Source organism: Salvelinus alpinus, chromosome 30 (genome assembly GCF_045679555.1).
Source record: "Salvelinus alpinus chromosome 30, SLU_Salpinus.1, whole genome shotgun sequence".
Taxonomy (NCBI): domain Eukaryota; kingdom Metazoa; phylum Chordata; class Actinopteri; order Salmoniformes; family Salmonidae; genus Salvelinus; species Salvelinus alpinus.
In genome coordinates, this window is record NC_092115.1 from 40,597,388 (window position 1) to 40,622,466 (window position 25,079).

A 25,079-nucleotide genomic window follows, 5' to 3' on the forward strand; every position below is an offset into this window, starting at 1 on the left:
ATGTTGGAACATTGCTTTGGAGACTTGCTTCCATTCAGCCACAAGATGTAGTGGAGAAGGTGGAAAGTTAAGTTCTTCGTGTACACATCACAAACAAACTGAAATTGTCCACCCACACAGACTGTGTGGTGATGAAGGCGCAACAGCGCCACTTCAACCTCAGGAGGCTGAAGAAATTTAGCTTGTCACCTAAAACCCTGACAAACTTTTGCAGATGCACAATCGAGAGCATCCTGACGGGCTGTATCACTGCCTGGTACAGCAACTGCACCGCCCTTGACCGCAAGGCTCTCCAGAGGTTGGTGCCGTCTGCACAACGCATCACTGGGGGCAAACTACCTGCCCTCCAGGACACCTACAGCACCCAATGTCACAGGAAGGCCAAAAATATAATCAAGGACAACAACCACCCGAGCCACTGCCTGTTCACCCCGCTACCATCCAGAAGGCAAGGTCAGTACAGGTTCATCAAAGCTGGGACCGAGAGACTGAAAAACAGCTCAAGGCCATCAGACTGCTAAACAGCAATCATTAACTCAGTCTGCTGCCTACATAGGCTCAAATCACTGGCCACTTTAATAAATGGATCACTAGTCACTTTACACAATGCCACTTTAATAATATTAACATATTAAACTCATCTCATACGTATATACTGAACCTTATACAATCTATTGCACCTTGCCTATGCCTTAGCCATCGCTCATCCATATATTTATATGTACATATTCTTATTCCATCCCTTTAGATGTGTGTATTAGGTAGGAATTGTTAGATTACTTTTTAGATATTACTGCACTGTCGGAACTAGAAGCACAAGCATTTCGCTACACTCGCATTAACATCTGCTAACCATGTGTATGTGACCAATATAATTTGATTTGATTTGAAGAGCAATACGGAGGTTGGCACTGATGTTGGGCGATTAGGACTGGCTCGCAGTCGGCGTTCCAATTCATCCCAAAGGTGTTCAATGGGGTTAAGGTCAAGGCTCTGTGCCGGCCAGTCAAGTTCTTCCACACTGATCACAAAAAAAGATTTCTGTTTGGAACTCGCTTTGAGCACAGGGGCATTGTCATGCTGAAACAGGAAAGGGCCTTCCCCAAATTGTTGCCACAAAGTTGGAAACAGAATGGTCTAGAATGCCATTGTATGCTCTAGCATTATGACTTCCTTTAACTGGAACTAAGGGGCCTAGCCTGAACCATGAAAAACAGCAGCTCTAGCAGGGCAGAAATTTAGCTGGAAAGGTGTTATCCTATGACGGTGCCACGTTGAAAGTCACGGAGCTCTTCAGTAAGACCATACTACTGCCAATGTTTGTCTATGGAGATTGCATGGCTGTGTGCTCGATTTTATACACCTGTCAGCAACGGATGTGGCTGAAATAGCCGAATCCACTAATTTGAAGTGGCGTCATCCATATACAGACACAGCATGAGATGGAAGGTCGAGGGCAAAATGCTATGGGTCTGGGGCATTGGAGAAGGAGGACAAAAGAGGACGAGCACACACAACATTGTGGAATGGTTTGAGGGATTAAATAGGTTTTCTAGATTTGTTTGAACTGAGCAAAAATTGCGAAATTACTTTTAAAATTGAAATCCATGTGATGCGGTTAAAGATGCAATACACAACAGAGCACAAAATGAGCACTTTAATAAATAGTTACAGTGCATTCGGAAAGTATTCAGACCCCTTGACTTTTTCCACATTCTGTTACGTTACAGCCTTATTCTAAAATGGATGAAATCGTTTTTTCCCCTCAATCTACACACAATACCACATAATGACTAAGCAAAACCTGTTTTAGTTTTTTTTTACATTTTTGCAAATGTATTAAAAATAAAAACCGGAAATATCACAAGTATTTAGACCCTTTAATCAGTACATAGTTTTTTTTTTTTTTTAACTGGGCAAGTCAGTTAAAAACAAGATAATTTACAATGACGTCCTATCCCGGCCAAACCCTAACCCAGACAACACTGTGCCAATCCTCTCAAGATCCTCTCAAGCTCTGTAAGGTTGGATGGGGAGTGTCACTGCACAGATATTTTCATTTAAGAGTTTTTTCTTGTTGTTGGTCATGACCAATTAATCCGGGTCACGGTACCAAGTGTTAGCAGTTGATGTTATTCTTCAATAACACAGACCTCAAAGCAAATCAGGGGGAGAAAAATAGGTTTATTAAAAGAAAACAAATCGTAGTTGTTTTGCTGGGAAGCAGATGGTCGATGTTCATTCTTCCCTGTTCTTTTTGATTCTCCTCAGAACAAAGCGACAGGATGTAATTTGTAACCCAACCCTAGCCTGTGGTTGACCAATTAGAATTTCTTGCAATAAAACTGGGCCAACGGCCAAATAACAAGTATCCCGTTTCAGGCTCAATGTATAGACAATTCGGACCAATGAGAACTTGCCACATGTAGCTATGCATCGGGGACTGAACTTCCTCCCATGTCTCTGACCCATAAATCATTAATTCCCTATTACAGAAAAACAACTATTTCCATTGATCGTTAATTCCCTCTTGACCTTTAGTCCTCTGCGTTGTGTATTTATCTTTGAATATTCTTACCCTAGGATGTCTAATCTCCAAGCAAGGATATAGCTATGAATTTACAGTATAACATCACATATGGGACATTTCACGAAAAGAGTGCCTTTAAATTTCAATCAAGCTGTAACGCTGAACTTCCGTGATACGTATTGAATAGAGCCCTTAATCCACAAATGTCTCCAAGTTCACCAACATTGTAAAGTCATAGTTATTTTGTTATTTCTAAAGATTATTATTTATTTCATGTGATTAGTGATTCATTTATGTCTGTCAGTCATTTTAAGGTGAACCCTGTTACAATCTAGTTTTAATATGGCAAAATATTATTTTTCCAAAAGAAGCATTGAACATCTAATAGTCAAATCATAGAGTACAAGCAGGTGAGCTGGTTCTACTTTTTTTGATAATTTTCTTTCTCTTTGTAAAACAACAACTGGTGCGATGCTTCCAGTGTGAAGGTATTCTCGAGATTTTGCTAACCTGACATAGAATACCTAATGGTAAGCCGCAGACCTTTGTATCTACCAAGAGAGTTCCCATCCCTAATTATCACTGCTGTCTACATCCCTCCCCAAGCCAACACTACTTTGGAGCTCTACAAACTGTATGGAGTCGTAAACAAACTAGAAAATGCACACCCAGAGGCAATGTTTCTTATGGGCAGAGACTTTAATGCGGGGAGACTGAAATCCAATCTACCTCACTTCTACCAACACGTCTCCTGCGCCACAAGGAGCGCTAAAACTCTGGACCACTTTTATTCTACACACAGAAACGCATACAAGGCCCTCCCTTCAGCAAATATACCACAACTCTATCCTCATGCTTCCTGTTTACAAACAAAAGCTCAAACAAAGTACCAGTGTCGCGCTTAGTATAGAAGTGATCCGATGAAACAGACACGAGGCTACAAGACTATTTTTCTGGTGCAGACTGGGATATGTTCAAGGATTCATCTGATAGCATTGAGGAGTTTACGACATCCGTCAAAGGCTTCATCAATAAGTGCATCGACGACATCGTCTCCACAGTGCGAACGTATCCAAACCAAAAAAACATGGATTACAGGCAATATCCCCGCTGGGCTTAAGACTAGAGCTATCGCTTACAAGGAACGGAACACAGACCTGGATGTATACAAGAAATTCTACTATGACCTCCAACGACCCATCAAACATAGAAAAGGAGAATATAAGAGGAAGATGGAATCCTATTACAGTGGCTCTGACGCTTATTGTTCTGTGGCAGGGCTTGCGGACGATAACGAATTACAAAAGGGAAACCCAGCCTTGAGTTGCCCAGTGACAAACTCCCAAACAAACTAAATGCCTTAAATGCCTTTTGTGCTCTCTCGAAGGGAAAAAAACAACACTGAGCCATGCATGATAGCTGCCCCTGCTGTTCCAGACAACTGTGTGATCATGCTTTCCGTGGCTGATGTGAGTAAGACTTTTAAAACAGGTTAAGGCCGCCGGGCTAGATGGAATACCAGGGCGCATTCTCAGAGCATATCTTTACAGACATTTTCAATCTCGCCTTGGCCCTGTCCGTAATCCCAACACGTTTCAAGCTGACCACCATTGTCATTGTTCCCAAGAACTCCAAGATAACCTGCCTAAATGACTATCGTCACGTAGCACTCACATCTGTAATCTTGAAGTGCTTTGAAAGGCTGGTCATGACACACATCAACATTTTCATCCCAGACACCCTTTACCCACTCCAATTTGCATACCACCCCAAAATATCCAAAGATGACCAGGGTTGGGTAGGTTACTTTGTAAATGTAATTCATTACAGTTACTAGTTACCTGTCAAATTGTAATCAGTCATGTAACTTTTGGATTACCCAAACTCAGTAATGTAATATAATTACATCCAGTTACTTTTAGATTACTTTCCCCTTAAGAGGCATTAGAAGAAGACAAATGTTGAACGACATCTATTGCAAGATAAATCAATGTTAAAGTTTACATAGCTGGCCATATATGGATGTTACATTTTACTTTATGGGCTTCTTCTAATACAATGCTTTCTACTACATATAATAATATGATTAAATGTAATCCGTTACTCTCCAACCCAGCAGATGACACAATCTCAATTGCACTTCACACTGCTTTCTCCCACCTGGACAAGAAAATAAATAACTATGTGAGAATGCTGTTCATAGACTACAGCTCAGCATTCAATACCATAGTCCCCTCCAAACTCATCACCAAGCTCAGGACCCTGGGACTGAACACCTCCCTCTGCAACTGGATCCTTGACTTCGTGATGGGCCAGCCTCAGGTGGTGAGGGTAGGCAACAGCCCCTCTGCCACGCTGACCGTCAAAACAGTGGGCCCCTCAGGGGTGTGTGCTTAAACCCCTCCTGTTCTCCTTGTTAACCCACGACTGTGTGGCCACGCACAACTCCAACACCATTATCCAGTTTGCTGACGACACGACGGCAGTAAGCCTGTTTATGGACGGCGATGAGAACAGCCTACAGGGAGGAGGTCAGAGACCTGGCTGTGTTGTGCAAGGGCAACAACCTCTCCCTCAACATCAGTAAGACCAAGGAGCTGATCGTGCACTATAGGAGAAAGAGGGAAGAACAAGCCACCATCCACATCGACAGGGCTGCAGAGTGGGTCAAGAGCTTCAAGTTCCTTGTTGTCCACATCACTAAGGACTTTACACTGTCCACACACACACACGCACAGTCGTGAACAAGGCACGACAACGCCTCTTCCCCCTCAGGAGGCTGAAATTATTTGGCATGGGCCCTCAGATCCTCAAAAAGTTCTACAGCTGCACCATTGAGAGCATCTTGACTGGCTGCATCACCGCTTGGTATGGCAACTGCACCGCCCTCAACCTCAAAACTCTACAGAGGGTTGTGTGGATGGCCCAGTACATCACTGGAGCCGACCTCCCTGCCACCCAGGACCTCTACATCAGGTGGTGTCAGAGGAAGGCCAGAAAAATTGCCAAAGACCAGTCACTCAAGCCAAAGACTGTTCACTCTGCTACCATCTGGCAAATGGTACCGGAGGATCAACTCTCGGACCAACAGGTTCCGAGGCAGCTTTTACGCACAAGCCATAAGACTGCAACATATTTAATCAAATGCTACCCAGATTATCTGCATTGACCCTATCTTGCACTGACTATGCACACTCACAAGACTATACCCACTCACTCACTCACTCACACACACTACTCTAACGCTCACACAAACCCACACATACACCTCATACCGACACCACACACACACTTTCACACTAGTATTCAGCGCATGTGACAAATACAATTTGATTGAATTTGAGTCAGGGAGCCTGTAGCTTTACAAGAAGTGAGGTCAGCCATGAAGAAGCATTCAAAGCCAGAGAGAAGGGGGGGTCACTCACACCTGGGAAGGTATTTTGTTTCTTTAATGCTATACAGTAAAATATACCAAAATCATCCATTGATTGACCTGAACTGAGAAGCCATCCCACTGGGCACAGACGTTAATTCAACGCCTATTCCACGTTGGTTCAATGTCATTGAATTGAAATGAAGTGGAAACAACATTGATGCCTCGCTTCGCGTTCCTTGGAAAATATGCAGTATTTTGTTTTTCTATGTGTTATTTCTTACATTGGTACCCCGGGTGATCTTAAGTTTCATTACATACAGCCGGGAGGAACTACTGAATATACGATTAACGTCAACTAACCACCCTTCCTACCAGGAATATGACTTTCCCGAAACGGATCCAGTGTCTTGCCTTCCACCCAATACAATGGACCTGATCCCAGCCGGCGAAGCTACACGACGCCGAAAAAGGGGCAAACGTAGCGGTCTCCTGGTCAGGCTTCGGAGACGAGCACATCGCGCTCCACTCCCTAGCATACTACTCGCCAATGTCCAGTCTCTTGAGAATAAGGTCGATGAAATCCGAGCACGGGTAACATTCGAGAGAGACATCAGGGATTGCAACGTGCTCTGCTTCACGGAAACATGGCTAACTGAAAAGACGCTAACGGAGTCGGTGCAGCCAGCTGGTTTCTTCACGCATCGCGCAGACAGAAACATACATCTTTCTGGTAAGAAGAGGGGCGGGGGGGTATGCCTCATGATTAACGAGACGTGGTGTGACCATCATAACAACACTCAGGAACTAAAGTCATTCTGTTCACCTGATCTAGAACTCCTCACAATCAAATGTAGACCGCATTATCTACCAAGGGAATTCACTTCGGTCATAATCACAGCCGTATATATTCCCCCCCAAGCAGACACATCGATGGCCCTGAACGAACTCTATCTGACTCTCTGTAAACTGGAAACCACACACCCTGAGGCTGCATTCATCGTAGCTGGGGATTTTAACAAGGCTAATCTAAAAACAAAACTCCCTAAATTCTATCAGCACATCGATTGTCCGACCAGGGCTGGCAGAACTCTGGACCATTGTTATACTAACTTCCGCGACGCATATAAGGCCCTCCCCCGCCCTCCTTTCGGAAAAGCTGACCACGACTCCATTTTGTTGATTCCAGCCTACAAACAGAAATTAAAACTACAAGCTCCCGCGCTCAGGTCTGTTCAACGCTGGTCCGACCAATCTGAATCCACGCTTCAAGACTGCTTTGATCACGCGGATTGGAATATGTTCCGCACGGCGTCCAACAACAACAATGATGAATATGCAGATTCGGTGAGCGAGTTCATTAGGAAGTGCATTGACGATGTCGTACCCAGAGCAACGATTAAAACATTCCCAAACCAGAAACCGTGGATTAACGGCAGCATTCGCGTGAAACTGAAAGCGCGAACCACTGCTTTTAACCAGGGCAAGGTGACCGGAAACATGACCGAATACACACAGTGTAGCTATTCTCTCCGCAAGGCTATCAAACAGGCTAAGTCCCAGTACAGAGACAAAATTGAATCGCAATTCAACAGCTCAGACACAAGGGGTATGTGGCAGGGTCTACAGTCTATCACGGATTACAAAAAGAAAAGCAGCCCCGTCGCGGATCAGGATGTCTTGCTCCCAGACAGGCTAAATACCTTTTTTGCCCGCTTTGAGGATAATACACTACCAAAACCTGCGGGCTCTCCTTCACTGCAGCCGAGGTGAGTAAAACATTTAAACGTGTTAACCCTCGCAAGGCTGCAGGCCCAGACGGCATTCCCAGCCGCGTCCTCAGAGCATGCGCAGACCAGCTGGCTGGTGTGTTTACGGACATATTCAATCAATCCTTAGCCCAGTCTGCTGTTCCCACATGCTTCAAGAGGGCCACCATTGTTCCTGTTCCCAAGAAAGCTAAGGTAACTGAGCTAAACGACTACCGCCCCGTAGCACTCACTTCCGTCATCATGAAGTGCTTTGAGAGACTAGTCAAGGACCATATCACCTCCACCCTACCGGACACCCTAGACCCACTCCAATTTGCTTACCGACCCAATAGGTCCACAGACGACGCAATCGCAACCACACTGCACACTGCCCTAACCAATCTGGACAAGAGGAATACCTATGTGAGAATGCTGTTCATCGACTACAGCTCAGCATTTAACACCATAGTACCCTCCAAACTCGTCATCAAGCTCGAGACCCTGGGCCTCGACCCCGCCCTGTGCAACTGGGTCCTGGACTTCCTGACGGGCCGCCCCCAGGTGGTGAGGGTAGGTAACAACATCTCCACCCCGCTGATCCTCAACACTGGGGCCCCACAAGGGTGCGTTCTGAGCCCTCTCCTGTACTCCCTGTTCACCCACGACTGCGTGGCCATGCACGCCTCCAACTCAATCATCAAGTTTGCGGACGACACTACAGTGGTAGGCTTGATTACCAACAACGACGAGACGGCCTACAGGGAGGAGGTGAGGGCCCTCGGAGTGTGGTGTCAGGAAAATAACCTCACACTCAACGTCAACAAAACAAAGGAGATGATTGTGGACTTCAGGAAACAGCAGAGGGAGCTCCCCCCTATCCACATCGACGGGTCAGTAGTGGAGAAGGTGGAAAGTTTTAAGTTCCTCGGTGTACACATCACGGACAAACTGAATTGGTCCACCCACACAGACAGCGTTGTGAAGAAGGCGCAGCAGCGCCTCTTCAACCTCAGGAGGCTGAAAAAATTCGGCTTGTCACCAAAAGCACTCACAAACTTCTACAGATGCACAATCGAGAGCATCCTGTCGGGCTGTATCACCGCCTGGTACGGCAACTGCTCCGCACACAACCGTAAGGCTCTCCAGAGGGTAGTGAGGTCGGCAGAACGCATCACCCGGGGCAAACTACCTGCCCTCCAGGACACCTACACCACCCGATGTCACAGGAAGGCCATAAAGATCATCAAGGACAACAACCACCCAAGCCACTACCTGTTCACCCCGCTATCATCCAGAAGGCGAGGTCAGTACAGGTGCATCCAAGCAGGGACCGAGAGACTGAAAAACAGCTTCTATCTCAAGGCCATCAGACTGTTAAACAGCCACCACTAACATTTAGCGGCCGCTGCCAACAAACTGACTCAGCTCCAGCCACCTTAAAAATGGGAATTGATGGAAATTATGTAAAAATGTACCACCAGCCACTTTAAACAATGCCACCTAATATAATGTTTACATACCCTACATTACACATCTCTTATGTATATGTATATACTGTACTCTATATCATCTACTGCATCTTGCCATCTTATGTAATACATGGACCACTAGCCACTTTAAACTATGCCACTTTATGTTTACATACCCTACAGTACTCATCTCATAGGTATATACCGTACTCTATACCATCTACTGCACCTTGCCTATGCCGTCTGTACCATCACTCATTCATATATCTTTATGTACATATTCTTTATCCCTTTACACTTGCGTGTATAAGGTAGTAGTTGCGGAATTGTTAGGTTAGATTACTTGTTGTTATTACTGCATTGTCGGAACTAGAAGCACAAGCATTTCGCTACACTCGCATTAACATCTGCTAACCATGTGTATGTGACTAATAAATTTGATTTGATTTGATTTGATTTGATTTGATTTGATTCAACCAGTATGTGCCCAGTGGGATGAAGCTAACTGGAGGAGTGAAAGGTCAGCCAGGCTACACAGGGCTGGAGGGCTCAGGGGAAGAGGAGAGGGAGATGGCTCCCACCACATACTCTTGTCCTCCCTGGCCCTGCCCTGTCCTCCACAGCCCAGTGAAGAGCATGTCCTCCATGGTCACAGACAGCTTATCAGAGATGCTGGGGGGTGGAGCCTGGGGTTGTGGCTGGGGGTTTAAGCCTGGGGATTCAGGGTCCTCAATGTGGAGAGTGGGGGGATCTATGGAGTCTTCCAGGGGCTCAGGGAGAGCCACAGGGGTAGGGGCAGAGGAGTAACTCTCTGATAGACTCATGGCTTGGCTACTGTTTTTGTTGTAATTGTCCACCCTCGGGTCCATCCCGCTGGACTCAGCCCTCAGTGTGTCAGATGACCGACTAGCTGCGTCAACATTGGCTACAGTCTCATTTCCTGTACCCTTATTGATTGACTCCTTAACGTCTGTGCTCTCATGCGCCGCACCCTCATTGGTTGCTCCCTCACTAGCCGCCCCTTCATTGGCCTCCTCGTTGGCTGCGCTGGCAATACGTAACAGCGTGCTGTGGTACCTTGTGTCCAGAGGATATCCTGCACTATCACCCCTCTGTAGGGGTCTGAAATTCTGCCTCTCCAGGGAGAGCGAGTAACGCCCCCCAGAACCCGGGTCGCTGTACTGCTTGTGGCGCTGCCACTGTTTGCGGAGGTGGATGCACGAGCGGTACCGGGAGTGCAGCGGCGACCCCTGCTGGTCGAAGCGGGTATCATGACGCAGGAACTCATTGAACAGGGCGTCCGTTTTCTTGTCGATGCTGTAGTCACGTAGGCGTACGGGCCGAGGCGAGGGCACGGGTTGGGGCGAATGTAGCGGCGGTTGTTGCGGTTGTAGCGATTTTAGCGGTGATAGTGATTGTGGTGGTTCTTTGAGGGTAAGCATCTGTCCTCCATTAGGGGACATTGGGGACCTCTTTACAGGTTTCTCTTCCACCTCAGTACCCTCTCGCATCTCATCCTCCTGCTCCTCTTGGAACACCTTGGCCTCTATGTTCTCACTGACGGAGTCCTTCCTCCCAGAGCTAGTGAAGAAGAGCCTTTTCTCTGACGCTGTCTTCCCCCGGGGGCCTCCAGGGGCCCCAAACAGCCTGAGCTCCTCAGGGGCCCGTATTGGAGCCTCAATGGACGTGTACCCGCTGTCCATCTGCAGAAGCTTCCAGCTCCCTGCTTCAGTCTCTCCTCCTACTCCCCCTTCTCCTCCCCTACCTCCTCCCCCTTCTCCTCCCCTACCCTCACTATCTCTCCTCTGAACCCCCCTGTTAACCATCTTTCTTCCAGTGTCCCTGTATTCTGCTTCCGCCTCTGTCTCCTTCTGTCTTCTGTCTCCCCCCTCCCTTTCCGTGTCCCCATACTCCCATTCTCCCTCCAGTTCATCGCCAATGTCCTGGGAGAGGCAGGCAGTGAAGCTGGACTGGCCTGCTGCTCCTCCTACCGAACACACACTGTCGACGTCGCTGCGTATGGACTCTCTGTCCGTGCTGCTCTGGTCCGAGGAGGCATACTGCTCCAGAGAGGCTCGTAGGCTCCAGATGTCTCTGTACAGAGAGGCCTGGGTCTCAGAGCTCTCCTGTCGACTGATACACACTACAGACCCAGACCTTGATCGAGGCCCTGGATCTGCCCCTATCCCTGTTCCAGCACCTAGAAACCCTTCTAATCCTGATCCTAAATCTGCCTTGATCCTCACCACTGATGCCCCTAGCCCTACCTCCACTTCAAATTCAGCCCCTGGTGTGGCCCCCACCTCTATCACTGACTCTAACCTGGCTCCTGTCTCGGTCTCTTTTTCTGTTCCCAGAACAGCCCCTACACCTGTCTTGGCTCTTACACCCATTCCTGCTTCTGCCTTTGAAGTGGCCCCCAATCCATCCACAGTCCTTGCCTTTATCCTTGTCTCAGCTTCTTGCTCTGCCTGTAACCTTTCTCCTCCCTCTTGGGCTTCATCTGTTCCCAGACCTTCCCATACCATTATCTCTGCTCCATTACCCACCCTTTGTTCTGTCCCTAAAATATATGCCCCTTCCTCTGACTCTTCTCCTGACCCAACCCATACTTTGAACTCCTCTCCTGCTTCTGTTCTTGTCACTGCCCCCATTTCTGCCCATGACCTTGCCTCTTTCTCTGTCCCAGCTTCTCTCAATAATCCTGTCTCTGTCATCTCCACAGGCTCCTCCTCTCTCCCCTGGGCCTCAGGGGGCTCTGGTGGTGGGTGAGTCACGTCTCTCCCTTTCCTACCTCTGCTGGCAGCCTCCACCACCGCCTCCCCCTCTAGCCTGTAGAGAGACAGAGAGAGACGTTAGGTAGATTCACCATCGAACAACACCATTCAGATTTAATAGGTCGATAACCAATAAAAATGTAATGTTGGTCCAACCCACTGTTTGTTAGAAGTAAGAGTCTGTGAATGGTACCTGCCGAGGGAGGGTGAGGGTGGGCAGGTGGGGGGAGATAGAGACCGCGCAGAGAGATGGCTGTGTGTGGGGGGGAGGGGCTGGGTGATGTCATGGCGGAGAGGGGGTGAAGGGTGAGGAGGTGGTGAGTCCTCTTCAGTTGGGTCTGTGTTATCACTGGCTGCTCTCTGTCTCTGGAACGGACGCCTCTTAGGAGAGCCTGGGGGAAACAAAAAAATATAATCACTTAAAAATGGTCTATGGTGACCAAAATATGACATTTTGGGAACACTGGGGTCCATACACCTTTTAAGATAACATGTTTGAATGATGCTATTTACAACAACAAAAATACACAAATATGGATTTTTAGTGCAGTGGAAAATAAAAACATGTTTTTAGTGCAGAGACTTGTGATGGCATTTTCCTGTATTACCAAATGAGGAGAGTTACAAACTACACACCAGTCAGAGTTATACTTAAACTTCATCTTTAATGAGCTTTAAGCTTTAGCCTTTGACTTTCAACAATTCACTATCTATAATGAATTTTTGAGAGTCCCTACAGAAGAATACAAAGATTTTTTATAGCCAAGATACACCCCTCTCAACTTACATGACGAACCACAGATCTTAGAAACAGTTCACAAAGGTTAAGATTTGTAAGAAAGATATCTATAAAACATAGCAGACAGTTACTGCTGTGTTAACAGTTCTCATTGTAAAGACTAGTGTCTGGCCCCCTCCTACTCCAAACTGGAACCCGTCTCACCCTGGTACGGTATAGCACAAAAACATTACCTTTACTATCTGGAATGCTCTTTAGGCTTTATTACCCAAAGACATCGTAAATCTTCTCTGTCAGTGCTATCTCATAGAGGCCCATCCTCAGTGGAACACACACACACACAATAGTCGACAGATTCTATTCTGTCGAATAAAACAACCATTCAATTTTCCACGACAGACTTTATCCAGAATAAAATTGACATAATATGAGTTGGTTTGGAGTCTTTTTGAGCGTTTTATAACATACTTAGACACATTTTCACAATGAATTGTAGCCTATGGGAAGTGACTCTTTGTAGCGAAACAAAATATAGATCAAGATCAACTACAAGCACAGAAAGAGTGAAATAATGTCACATGTAAAAATGGGTGAACATGGTGTTTCAAAACGAAACTGAATTGCCAGCCACCAATTTTATCTGAACAAGTAATTCATTTTATAGCGAACCTGAATAAGAAATATTGTCAAAATAACACTTGTAAATTTAATACCTGATGTTTCCTATAGTCCTATGAATTATTTTTCACTGATTAAAACCTCTAAAACCCCGAGGACAAACCATCACAAAAAAATTAATTCAGTCAACCACTTTTCTCAATGGCTGTCATGTTTATTATGAGGCGAAATCTTCCCAGATTGCAGTTCCTAGGGCTTCCACTAGATGTCAACAGTCTTTAGAAAGAGTTTCAGGCTTGTTTTTGGAAAAATTAGCTAGAATTTGTAGTTTTTCTAAGTGGCTCCCATTTTGGCTATAGTGTTTTCATGCGCGTGGATAAGAGCTTGTTCATTGTTGTTTACCTCCTGTAAAGACAATAACGATTCTCCGTCTTAAATTGTATCATTTATTTACGTATTAGGGTAGCTGAAGTTTGATTATAAACCTTGTTTGACTTGTTTGGAGAAGTATATTGGTAAAGTTTGGGATTCATTTTGTATGCATTTTGAAGGAGGGAAACCGGTGGATTATTGAATGAAGCGCGCCAGCTAAACTGAGTTTTTGGGGTTATGAAGAAGGACTTTATCGAACAAAAGGACCATTTGTGATGTAGATGGGATCTTTTGGAGTGCCAACAGAAGAAGATCTTCAAAGGTAAGGCTTTTATTATATCGCTATTTCTGACTTTTGTGGCGCACCTGCCTGGTTGAAAAATGTTTTACATGCTTTTGTATGTGGGGTGCTGTCCTCAGATAATCGCATGGTGTGCTTTCGCCGTAAAGCCTTTTTGAAATCTGAAACAGCGGCTGGATTAACAAGAAGTTAAGCTTTATTGATGTATGACACTTGTATTTTCATGAATGTTAAATATTTATATTTCTGTAATTTTAATTTCGCGCTCTGCAATTTCACCGGATGTTGTCGAGGTGGGTCGCTAGCGGAACGCCTGCGCCAGAAAGGTTAAATAAGCCATTTAGAAGATATCACTAGTGCCAAAGAAAAAGTAGCTAGCTGGGTCAATCCTACATTGCCGTGCCTTTTCTGTCCACAGGAAATATAATTTCTTATTTAGTGTAAAATATGGATTGACCACTTTTTTACATGTCCCTGGGTGTTATATTTCTTGTGGAAGTTGATAAATAAGTAATTATGTTGTAGTCCTAGTTAATTTCTTTCTCATCAATAACGTTTTTTCATCATTATTGTATTTATAATAATTGTATTTAAGATTTTCTGGGTGTTTTCATAGTCTTCTTTAAAAGAACCGATCCAGCGCTCTGGGGTAAAAAAAAAATAAGTAAAAGAACCCAGTTTTCTTTGTATTCACACTGCCTTTGAATGACGACTCGACTCTTTTGCCAGTTCACTTCAACTATTTTGTGGTCCGAGTCCACTTTGCATTCACATTGCTATGTTAGAAAGGAACTAAGATCTTTTCCCAACATTCACTCAATGCACTCTGGGTTTTTAGAAAGTGCAGGACAAGCCATTCCATCAGAATGTGTTATCGGTCAGCTAGATATACCAGGGATGACAACTTTTGAAGAAAGCTTGGAGAGAGATTTGCTATGTGAATTTAATTGCTCCCTGGCAGAACTTCTAAATGGGGGGGTTCTGTGAGTCCTCCCCCAGGAAAATTGTACTGTTTTAAAGCTAATTTCCTGTAATTCTATGTATTTCGACATGGCTTAGGCCTATGACCAGGGTAAAACATTTATAATAAAAATTAAATGAACACTCAAAATGTGACGATGTTGTTACTTTGAGATTTTGGGGGGATTAAATTTATAGTCTGCTAATATTTTTTTAATATGTATTTTTAGGTGGTTTGACACTGTATTCAGACAGTAATGAAATGAGATGGGGAGACCGGCAAATGGGAGAAACAGTGGGAAGGTTGGAAGCAGGGATTGATCCCTGTTCTCAGGTGGAAAGTCTGTTGTGACATGTGCCAGGGAGTGTTACCACTAAACCAAGGCTCTGAACAGGAAATACTCAAATTAATGGTTGATGGCAGTGAGTAACCAAATTATAGATTGCACTCTCCTTGTCCATATACTGCTTTCAAGGTAAGGAACCAAACACTTTGTATTTTGTGTGAACTCTCTCTTTAGAATAGGCTGGAAGAAAATCCTACATTGCTCTCCAGATCTATGTTTCTCAAGTGCTGGGAGTTTGAAAATGTTCTTGTTATAACAATTAATTTCTCAAAATCACCCAACCTTCAAGAAAAATTGAATGAATCTCAATATTAATGTGGTTTATGCCTACTAGTTGAAGATCCTTGCCATCATCTTACCCTACATAAATACGATGTGTTTATGAGTTGCAAGTTCCCCTATCATCTCTGCCTAGCATGTGCACAATATTTGAAATGTCAAATGTTATATTTGAGGCATGGTGCATTTAATATTAAATGCTTATTTGTAGGACTTATTCAAAACTATCCATGAATGGCTGCAAAAATACATAGCCTCATATAATTCATTTTAAAAGACACAAGTTGGCATATCTGTAACGCCTGTCGTCGGAAGGAGTTGACCAAAGCGCAGCGTGGAAAGTGTTCATGATTTTATCAAAGAAACACTTGAACAAAGTAACAAAACGAAAGCGAACAGTTCTGTCAGGTAACAGAAACTAAACAGAAAATAACTACCCACAAAACAAAGGTGGGAAAAGGCTGCCTAAGTATGATTCCCAATCAGAGACAACGATAGACAGCTCCCTCTGATTGGGAACCACACTCGGCCAAAAACAAAGAAATAGAAAACAGAAATAAAGAAACTAGAATGCACACCCGTGTCACACCCTGGCCAACGTGATCAAGACAAAGGAGATGATCGTGGACTACCGGAAAAGGAGGGCCGAGCATGCCCCCATTCTTATCAACGGGCTGTAGTGGAGCAGGTGAGAGCTTCAAGTTCCTTGGTGTCCACATCACCAACAAACTATCATGATCCAAACACATCAAGACAGTCGTGAAGAGGGCACGACAAAGCCTATTCCCCCTCAGGAGACTTGGCATGGATCCTCAGATTCTCAAAAAGTTCTACAGCTGCAGCAGAGAACATCCTGACTGGTTGCATCACCGCCTGGAATGGCAACTGCTCGGCCTCCGACAGCAAGGCACTACAGAGGGTAGTGCGTACAGCCCAGTACATCATTGGGGCCAAGCTTCCTACCATCCAGGACCTGTATACCTGAAGGCCCTAAAAATTGCCAAAGACTCCAGACACCATAGTCATAGACTGCTCTCTCTGCTACCACGCAGCAAGCGGTACCGGAGCACCAAGTCTAGGTCCAAAAGGCTTCTGAACAGCTTCTAGCCCCAAGCCATAAGACTGCTGAACAGCTAATCAAATGGCTACCAGGACTATCTGCATTGACCCCTCCCTTTTTTTTTTACACTGCTGCTACTCGCTGTTTATTATCTATTATCAATGCATAGTCACTTTAACGATACCTCCAGTTGAAGTCAGAAGTTTACATACACCTTAGCAAAAATACATTTAAACTCAGTTTTTCACAATTCCTGAAATGTAATCCTAGTAAAAATTCCCTGTCTTAGGTCAGTTAGGATCACAGCTTTATTTTAAGAATGTGAAATGTCAGAATAATAGTAGAGAGAATTATTTATTTCAGCTTTTATTTCTTTCATCACATTCCCAGTGGGTCAGAAGTTTACATACACTCAATTAGTATTTTGTAGCATTGCCTTTAAATTGTTTAACTTGAGTCAAACATTTTGGGTAGCCATCCACAAGCTTCCCACAATAAGTTGGGTGAATTTTGGCCCATTCCTCCTGACAGAGCTGGTGTAACTGAGTCAGGTTTGTAGGCCTCTTTGCTCGCACACGCTTTTTCAGTCCTGCCCACAAATTTTCTATGGGACTGAGGTCAGGGCTTTGTGATGGCCACTCCAATACCTTGACTTTGTTGTCCTTAAGCCATTTTGCCACAACTTTGGAAGTATGCTTGGGGTCATTGTCCATTTGGAAGACTCACTTGCGACCAAGCTTTAACTTCCTGACTGATGTCTTTAGATGTTGCTTCAATATATCCACATAATTTTCCTCCCTCATGACGTCATCTATTTTGTGAAGTGCACCAGTACCTCCTGCAGCAAAGCACCCCCACAACAAGATGCTGCCACCCCCGTGCTTCACGGTTGGGATGGTGTTCTTCGGCTTGCAAGCCTCCCCATTTTTCCTCCAAACATAACGATGGGCATTATGGCCAAACAGTTATATTTTTGTTTCATCAGACACGAGGACATTTCTCCAAAAAGTACAATCTTTGTCCCCATGTGCAGTTGCAAACCGTAGTCTGACTTTATGGCAGTTTTGGAGCAGTGGCTTCTTCCTTGCTGAGCGGCCTTTCAGGTCATGTCGATATAGGACTTGTTTTACTGTGGATATACAGTGGGGAGAACAAGTATTTGATACACTGCCGATTTTGCAGGTTTTCCTACTTACAAAGCATGTAGAGGTCTGTAATTTTTATCATAGGTACACTTCAACTGTGAGAGACGGAATCTAAAACAAAAATCCAGAAAATCACATTGTGTGATTTTTAAATAATTAATTTGCATTTTATTGCATGACATAAGTATTTGATACATCAGAAAAGCAGAACTTAACATTTGGTACAGAAACCTTTGTTTGCAATTACAGAGCTCATACGTTTCCTGTAGTTCTTGACCATGTTTGCACACACTGCAGCAGGGATTTTGGCCCACTCCTCCATACAGACCTTCCCCAGATCCTTCAGGTTTCGGGGCTGTCGCTGGGCAATACGGACTTTCAGCTCCCTCCAAAGATTTTCTATTGGGTTCAGGTCTGGAGACTGGCTAGACCACTCCAGGACCTTGAGATGCTTCTTACGGAGCCACTCCTTAGTTGCCCTGGCTGTGTGTTTCGTTTCGTTGTCATGCTGGAAGACCCAGCCACGACCCATCTTCAATGCTCTTACTGAGGGAAGGAGGTTGTTGGCCAAGATCTTGCGATACATGGCCCCATCCATCCTCCCCTCAATACGGTGCATTCGTCCTGACCCCTTTGCAGAAAAGCATCCCCAAAGAATGATGTTTCCACCTCCATGCTTCACGGTTGGGATGGGTTCTTGGGGTTGTACTCATCATCCTTCTTCCTCCAAACACGGCGAGTGGAGTTTAGACCAAAAAGCTCTATTTTTGTCTCATCAGACCACACAACCTTCTCCTATTCCTCCTCTGGATCATCCAGATGGTCATTGGCAAACTTCAGACGGGCCTGGACATGCGCTGGCTTGAGCAGGGGGACCTTGCATGCGCTGCAGGATTTTAATCCATGATGGCGTAGTGTGTTACTAATGGTTTTCTTTGAGACTGTGGTCCCAGCTCTCTTCAGGTCATTGACCAGGTCCTGCTGTGTAGTTCTGGGCTGATCCCTCACCTTCCTCATGATCATTGATGCCCCACGAGGTGAGATCTTGCATGGAGCTCCAGACCGAGGGTGATTGACCGTCATCTTGAACTTCTTCCATTTTCTAATAATTGCGCCAACAGTTGTTGCCTTCTCACCAAGCTGCTTGCCTATTGTCCTGTAGCCCATCCCAGCCTTGTGCAGGTCTACAATTTTATCCCTGATGTCCTTACACAGCTCTCTGGTCTTGGCCATTGTGGAGAGGTTGGAGTCTGTTTGATTGAGTGTGTGGACAGGTGTCTTTTATACAGGTAACGAGTTCAAACAGGTGCAGTTAATACAGGTAATGAGTGGAGAACAGGAGGGCTTCTTAAAGAAAAACTAACAGGTCTGTGAGAGCCGGAATTCTTACTGGTTGGTAGGTGATCAAATACTTATGTCATGTAATAAAATGCAAATTAATTACTTAAAAATCATACAATGTGATTTTCTGGATTTTTGTTTTAGATTTCGTCTCTCACAGTTGAAGTGTACCTATGATAAAAATTACAGACCTCTACATGCTTTGTAAGTAGGAAAACCTGCAAAATCGGCAGTGTATCAAATACTTGTTCTCCCCACTGTAGATACTTTTGAACCTGTTTCCGCAAGCATCTTCACAAGGTCCTTTGCTGTTGTTCTGGGATTGATTTGCACTTTTCACACCAAAAGTACGTTAATCTCTAGGAGACAGAACGCGTCTCCTTCCTGAGCGGTAATGGCAGCTGCGTGGTCCCATTGTGTTTATACTTGCGTACTATTGTTTGTACAGATGAACGTGGTACCTTGAGGCATTTGGAAATTGCTCCCAAGGATGAACAAGACTTGAGAAGGTCTACAATTTTTTTTCCTGAGGTCTTGACTGATTTCCCCATGATGTCAAGCAAAGAGGCACTGCGTTTGAAGGTATGCCTTGAAATACATCCACAGGTACACCTCCAATTGACTGAAATGATGTCAATTAGCCTATCAGAAGCTTCTAAAGCCATGACATCATTTTCTGGAATTTTCCGAGCTTTTTAAAGTCACAGTCAACTTAATGTAAACTCCTGACCCACTGGAATTGTGATACAATGAATTATAAGTGAAATAATCTGTCTGTAAACAATTCTTGGAAAAATTACTTGTGACATGCACAAAGTAGATGTCCTAACTGACTTGCCAAAACTATATAGTTTGTTAACAAGAAATTTGTGGAGGTTTGAAAAACGAGTTTTAATGACTCCAACCTAAGTGTATGTAAACTTCCGACTTCAACTGTATATAATCGATTAGGACATATTGGCTATCCTATAACTATAACACAAGCGGCTATAATTCACCTCAAGCATCTTCCTCAAATGCATTTTACTTGTTTACTACCTGAAATGCTGATATTTACATTGTAGCTATTCCCCTCTCTACCTAAATCCGCAGGATAACAATAGATAGCTATTCATTTCGCTACATGACATAGGCCTATAGTATTTTCATATTTTTGATTTATGCTTTAAGTTGATGTGAGGAAGTGGCACCGCTGTCAACAGTCCTCAATATTGGCCTAATGTTGATGATTTGTTACAGAAATACCGCACTGAGTGACTCAGAAACTGAAGGGTCATATTTTCTGTGGAAATGTATTTTATACTATAACATGCTGACCACACCGCTCGCATTGCGCACGCCGCAAAATACATTTACATGTTACATGCTGACCACACCGCTCGCGTCGCGTGCTCGAGCGTTGCAAAATAAATGTACACATACATGTTATTCAATCATTGCACCCACAGTGCACGCGAGCGCCAACGAGCGTCTGTGTAGCCAAGCGCTAAAATTGAAGTCAGTTCTATTTGTGATGCTGAACGCGGTGCAAGTCCTGCCTCTCCCATCTCCTCATTGGTTTATAGAAGCATATACCCACGTGTCATCTCCTCATTGGTTATTTTTATTTTATTTATTTCACCTTTATTTAACCAGGTAGGCTAGTTGAGAACAAGTTCTCATTTGCAACTGCGACCTGGCCAAGATAAAGCATAGCAGTGTGAACAGACAACACAGAGTTACACATGGAGTAAACAATAAACAAGTCAATAACATGGTAGAAAAAAAGAGAATCTATATACAATGTGTGCAAAAGGCATGAGGTAGGCAATAAATCGAATAATTACAATTTAGCAGATTAACACTGGAGTGATAAATCATCAGATAATCATGTGCAAGAAGAGATATTGGTACTGGTGTGCAAAAGAGCAGAAAAGTAAATAAATAAAAGCAGTATGGGGGGTGAGGTAGGTAAATTGGGTGGGTAGTTTACAGATGGACTATGTACAGCTGCAGCGATCGGTTAGCTGCTCGGATAGCAGATTTTTAAAGTTGTTGAGGGAGATAAAAGTCTCCAACTTCAGAGATTTTTGCAATTCGTTCCAGTCGCAGGCAGCAGAGAACTGGAAGGAAAGGCGTCCAAATGAGGTTTTAGCTTTAGGGATGATCAGTGAGATACACCTGCTGGAGCGCGTGCTGCGGGTGGGTGTAGCCATCGTGACCAGTGAACTGAGATAAGGCGGCACTTTACCTAGCATAGCCTTGTAGATGACCTGGAGCCAGTGGGTCTGACGACGAACATGTAGCGAGGGCCAGCCGACTAGGGCATACAGGTCGCAGTGGTGGGTCGTATAAGGTGCTTTAGTAACAAAACGAATGGCACTGTGATAAACTGCATCCAGTTTGCTGAGTAGAGTGTTGGAAGCTATTTTGTAGATGACATCGCCGAAGTCGAGGATCGGCAGGATAGTCAGTTTTACTAGGGTAAGTTTGGCGGCGTGAGTGAAGGAGGCTTTGTTGCGGAATAGAAAGCCGATTCTTGATTTGATTTTGGATTGGAGATGTTTGATATGAGTCTGGAAGGAGAGTTTGCAGTCTAGCCAGACACCTAGGTACTTATAGATGTCCACATATTCTAGGTCGGAACCGTCCAGGGTGGTGATGCTAGTCGGGCGTGCGGGTGCAGGCAGCGAACGGTTGAAAAGCATGCATTTGGTTTTACTAGCGTTTAAGAGCAGTTGGAGGCCACGGAAGGAGTGTTGTATGGCATTGAAGCTCGTTTGGAGGTTAGATAGCACAGTGTCCAAGGAAGGGCCGGAAGTATATAGAATGGTGTCGTCTGCGTAGAGGTGGATCAGGGAATCGCCCGCAGCAAGAGCAACATCATTGATGTATACAGAGAAAAGAGTCGGCCCGAGAATTGAACCCTGTGGTACCCCCATAGAGACTGCCAGAGGACCGGACAACATGCCCTCCGATTTGACACACTGAACTCTGTCTGCAAAGTAGTTGGTGAACCAGGCAAGGCAGTCATTAGAAAAACCGAGGCTACTGAGTCTGCCGATAAGAATATGGTGATTGACAGAGTCGAAAGCCTTGGCCAGGTCGATGAAGACGGCTGCACAGTAATGTCTTTTATCGATGGCGGTTATGATGTCGTTTAGTACCTTGAGCGTGGCTGAGGTGCATCCGTGACCGGCTCGGAAACCGGATTGCACAGCGGAGAAGGTACGGTGGGATTCGAGATGGTCAGTGATCTGTTTGTTGACTTGGCTTTCGAAGACCTTAGATAGGCAGGGCAGGATGGATATAGGTCTGTAACAGTTTGGGTCCAGGGTGTCTCCCCCTTTGAAGAGGGGGATGACCGCGGCAGCTTTCCAATCCTTGGGGATCTCAGATGATACGAAGGAGAGGTTGAACAGGCTGGTAATAGGGGGTGCGACAATGGCGGCGGACAGTTTCAGAAATAGGGGGTCCAGATTGTCAAGCCCAGCTGATTTGTATGGGTCCAGGTTTTCCAGCTCTTTCAGAACATCTGCTATCTGGATTTGGGTAAAGGAGAAGCTGGGGAGGCTTGGGCGAGTAGCAGCGGGGGGGGCGGGGCTGTTGGCCAAGGTTGGAGTCGCCAGGAAGAAGGCATGGCCAGCCATTGAGAAATGCTTGTTGAAGTCTTCGATTATCACGGATTTATCGGTGGTGACCGTGTTACCTAGCCTCAGTGCAGTGGGCAGCTGGGAGGAGGTGCTCTTGTTCTCCATGGACTTTACAGTATCCCAGAACTTTTTGGAGTTAGAGCTACAGGATGCGAATTTCTGCTTGAAAAAGCTGGCCTTTGCTTTCCTGACTGACTGCGTGTATTGGTTCCTGACTTCCCTGAACAGTTGCATATCGCGGGGGCTCTTCGATGCTATTGCAGTTCGCCACAGGATGTTTTTGTGCTGGTCGAGGGCAGTCAGGTCTGGAGTGAACCAAGGGCTATATCTGTTCTTGGTTCTGCATTTTTTGAACGGAGCATGCTTGTCTAATATGGTGAGGAAGTAACATTTAAAGAATGACCAGGCATCCTCAACTGACGGGATGAGGTCAATATCCTTCCAGGGTACCCGGGCCAGGTCGATTAGAAAGGCCTGCTCGCAGAAGTGTTTTAGGGAGCGTTTGACAGTGATGAGGGGTGGTCGTTTGACCGCAGACCCGTGGCGGATACAGGCAATGAGGCAGTGATCGCTGAGATCTTGATTGAAGACAGCAGAGGTGTATTTGGAGGGCAGGTTGGTCAGGATAATGTCTATTAGGGTGCCCATGTTTACGGATTTAGGGTTGTACCTGGTGGGTTCCTTGATGATTTGTGTGAGATTGAGGGCATCAAGCTTGGATTGTAGGACTGCCGGGGTGTTAAGCATATCCCAGTTTAGGTCACCTAACAGAACAAACTCTGAAGCTAGATGGGGAGCGATCAATTCACAGATGGTGTCCAGGGCACAGCTGGGAGCTGAGGGGGGTCGGTAGCAGGCGGCAACAGTGAGAGACTTATTTCTGGAGAGATTAATTTTTAAAATTAGAAGTTCGAACTGTTTGGGCATAGACCTGGAAAGTATGACAGAACTTTGCAGGCTATCTCTGCAGTAGATTGCAACTCCTCCCCCTTTGGCAGTTCTATCTTGACGGAAAGTGTTATAGTTGGGTATGGAAATCTCAGAATTTTTGGTGGCCTTCCTAAGCCAGGATTCGGACACGGCAAGGACATCAGGATTGGCAGAGTGTGCTAAAGCGGTGAGTAAGGCAAACTTAGGGAGGAGGCTTCTGATGTTGACATGCATGAGGCCAAGGCTTTTTCGATCGCAGAAGTCAACAAATGAGGGTGACTGGGGACATGCAGGGCCTGGGTTTACCTCCACATCACCCGAGGAACAGAGGAGTAGTAGGATGAGGGTGCGGCTAAAGGCTATCAAAACTGGTCGCCTAGAGCGTTGGGGACAAAGAATAAAAGGAGCAGATTTATGGGCGTGGTAGAATAGAGTCTGGGCATAATGTGCAGACAGGGGTATGGAGGGGCGCGGGTACAGCGGAGGCAATCCCAGGCACTGGGTGATGATAAGAGAGGTTGTATCTCTGGACATGCTGGTCTCAATGGGTGAGGTCACCGCATGTGTGGGGGGTGGGACAAAGGGGGTATCAGAGGTACGGAGAGTGGAACTACAGGGTCCATTGCAAACCAAAACAATGACAATGAAAACTAGCCTGAACAACAGTATGCAAGGCATATTGATATTTGAGAGAGACATACAATAAGGCATAAAGTGATTGCAGGTCTTGATTGGGAGAGCTAGCTAAAACAACAGGTAAGATAACAGCAGCAATAACAGGGTGCTAGTCTGACACAGCAACAACAGGTAAAAAATGGCGATGACTAGGCAGAGAGGGTCGGATTAACTACACACAGATCCTGAGTTAAAGCACAGAGCCGACAGATAAGACACAAATAAACAGAATGGAGTACCGTGAATTAATGGACAGTCAAGCATGCATCAGCTATGTAGCCAAGTGATCATAGTGTCCAGGGGGCAGCCGTAGATGGAGCAGAGGAGGCCTCCACTAAGCTAGCACGCGGCGTGTAAAGTTAGTAGCCCGGGGGGTGGTCTGCTCAGACGGAGGGGGTCTGCTCAGACGTGGTTGTGTCGACAGAGAATCCAAGCCAGATGGCGATGGCGAAAGAGAGGTTGTGAATTGTAGAATAGTGTTTGCTAACTGGTGCTAGCTTCGTGGCAGTGGCAGTGGCACTAGCTCTTCAGCTAGCCGGCAGATGGGCCTAGCTCGAGGCTAGCTCAAGGCTAACTGGTGCTTGCTTCGGGACAGAGGTGTTAGCCAGTAGTAGCCACTCGGTTGCAGCTAGCTAGCTGTGATGATACGGTGTAATTGTCCAGAGCTTGCGTCAGAAATCCGGTGATGTGGTAGAGAAAAAGCAGTCCTATATGCTCTGGGTTGATATCGCGCTTGCAGCTAGCCGGCAGATGGGCCTAGCTCGAGGCTAGCTCAAGGCT

The 25,079-nt window shown here is 45.4% G+C and overlaps 1 protein-coding gene across 1 annotated transcript in view; it reads right to left on the bottom strand.

Moving 5' to 3' along the window:
• Positions 1–8,970: 8,970 nt before the first annotated feature.
• Positions 8,971–25,079, bottom strand: part of LOC139560032 (uncharacterized) — a 36,417-nt gene continuing 20,308 nt past the window's right edge. Inside the window, exons 9-10 of the mRNA XM_071376528.1 lie at positions 12,094–12,292; positions 8,971–11,955 (exon numbers count right to left, since the gene is read on the bottom strand). Coding sequence (XP_071232629.1) covers positions 9,654–11,955; positions 12,094–12,292 — 2,501 coding nt within the window. The 3' untranslated portion in view covers positions 8,971–9,653. The remainder of the gene's footprint in view (positions 11,956–12,093; positions 12,293–25,079) is intronic.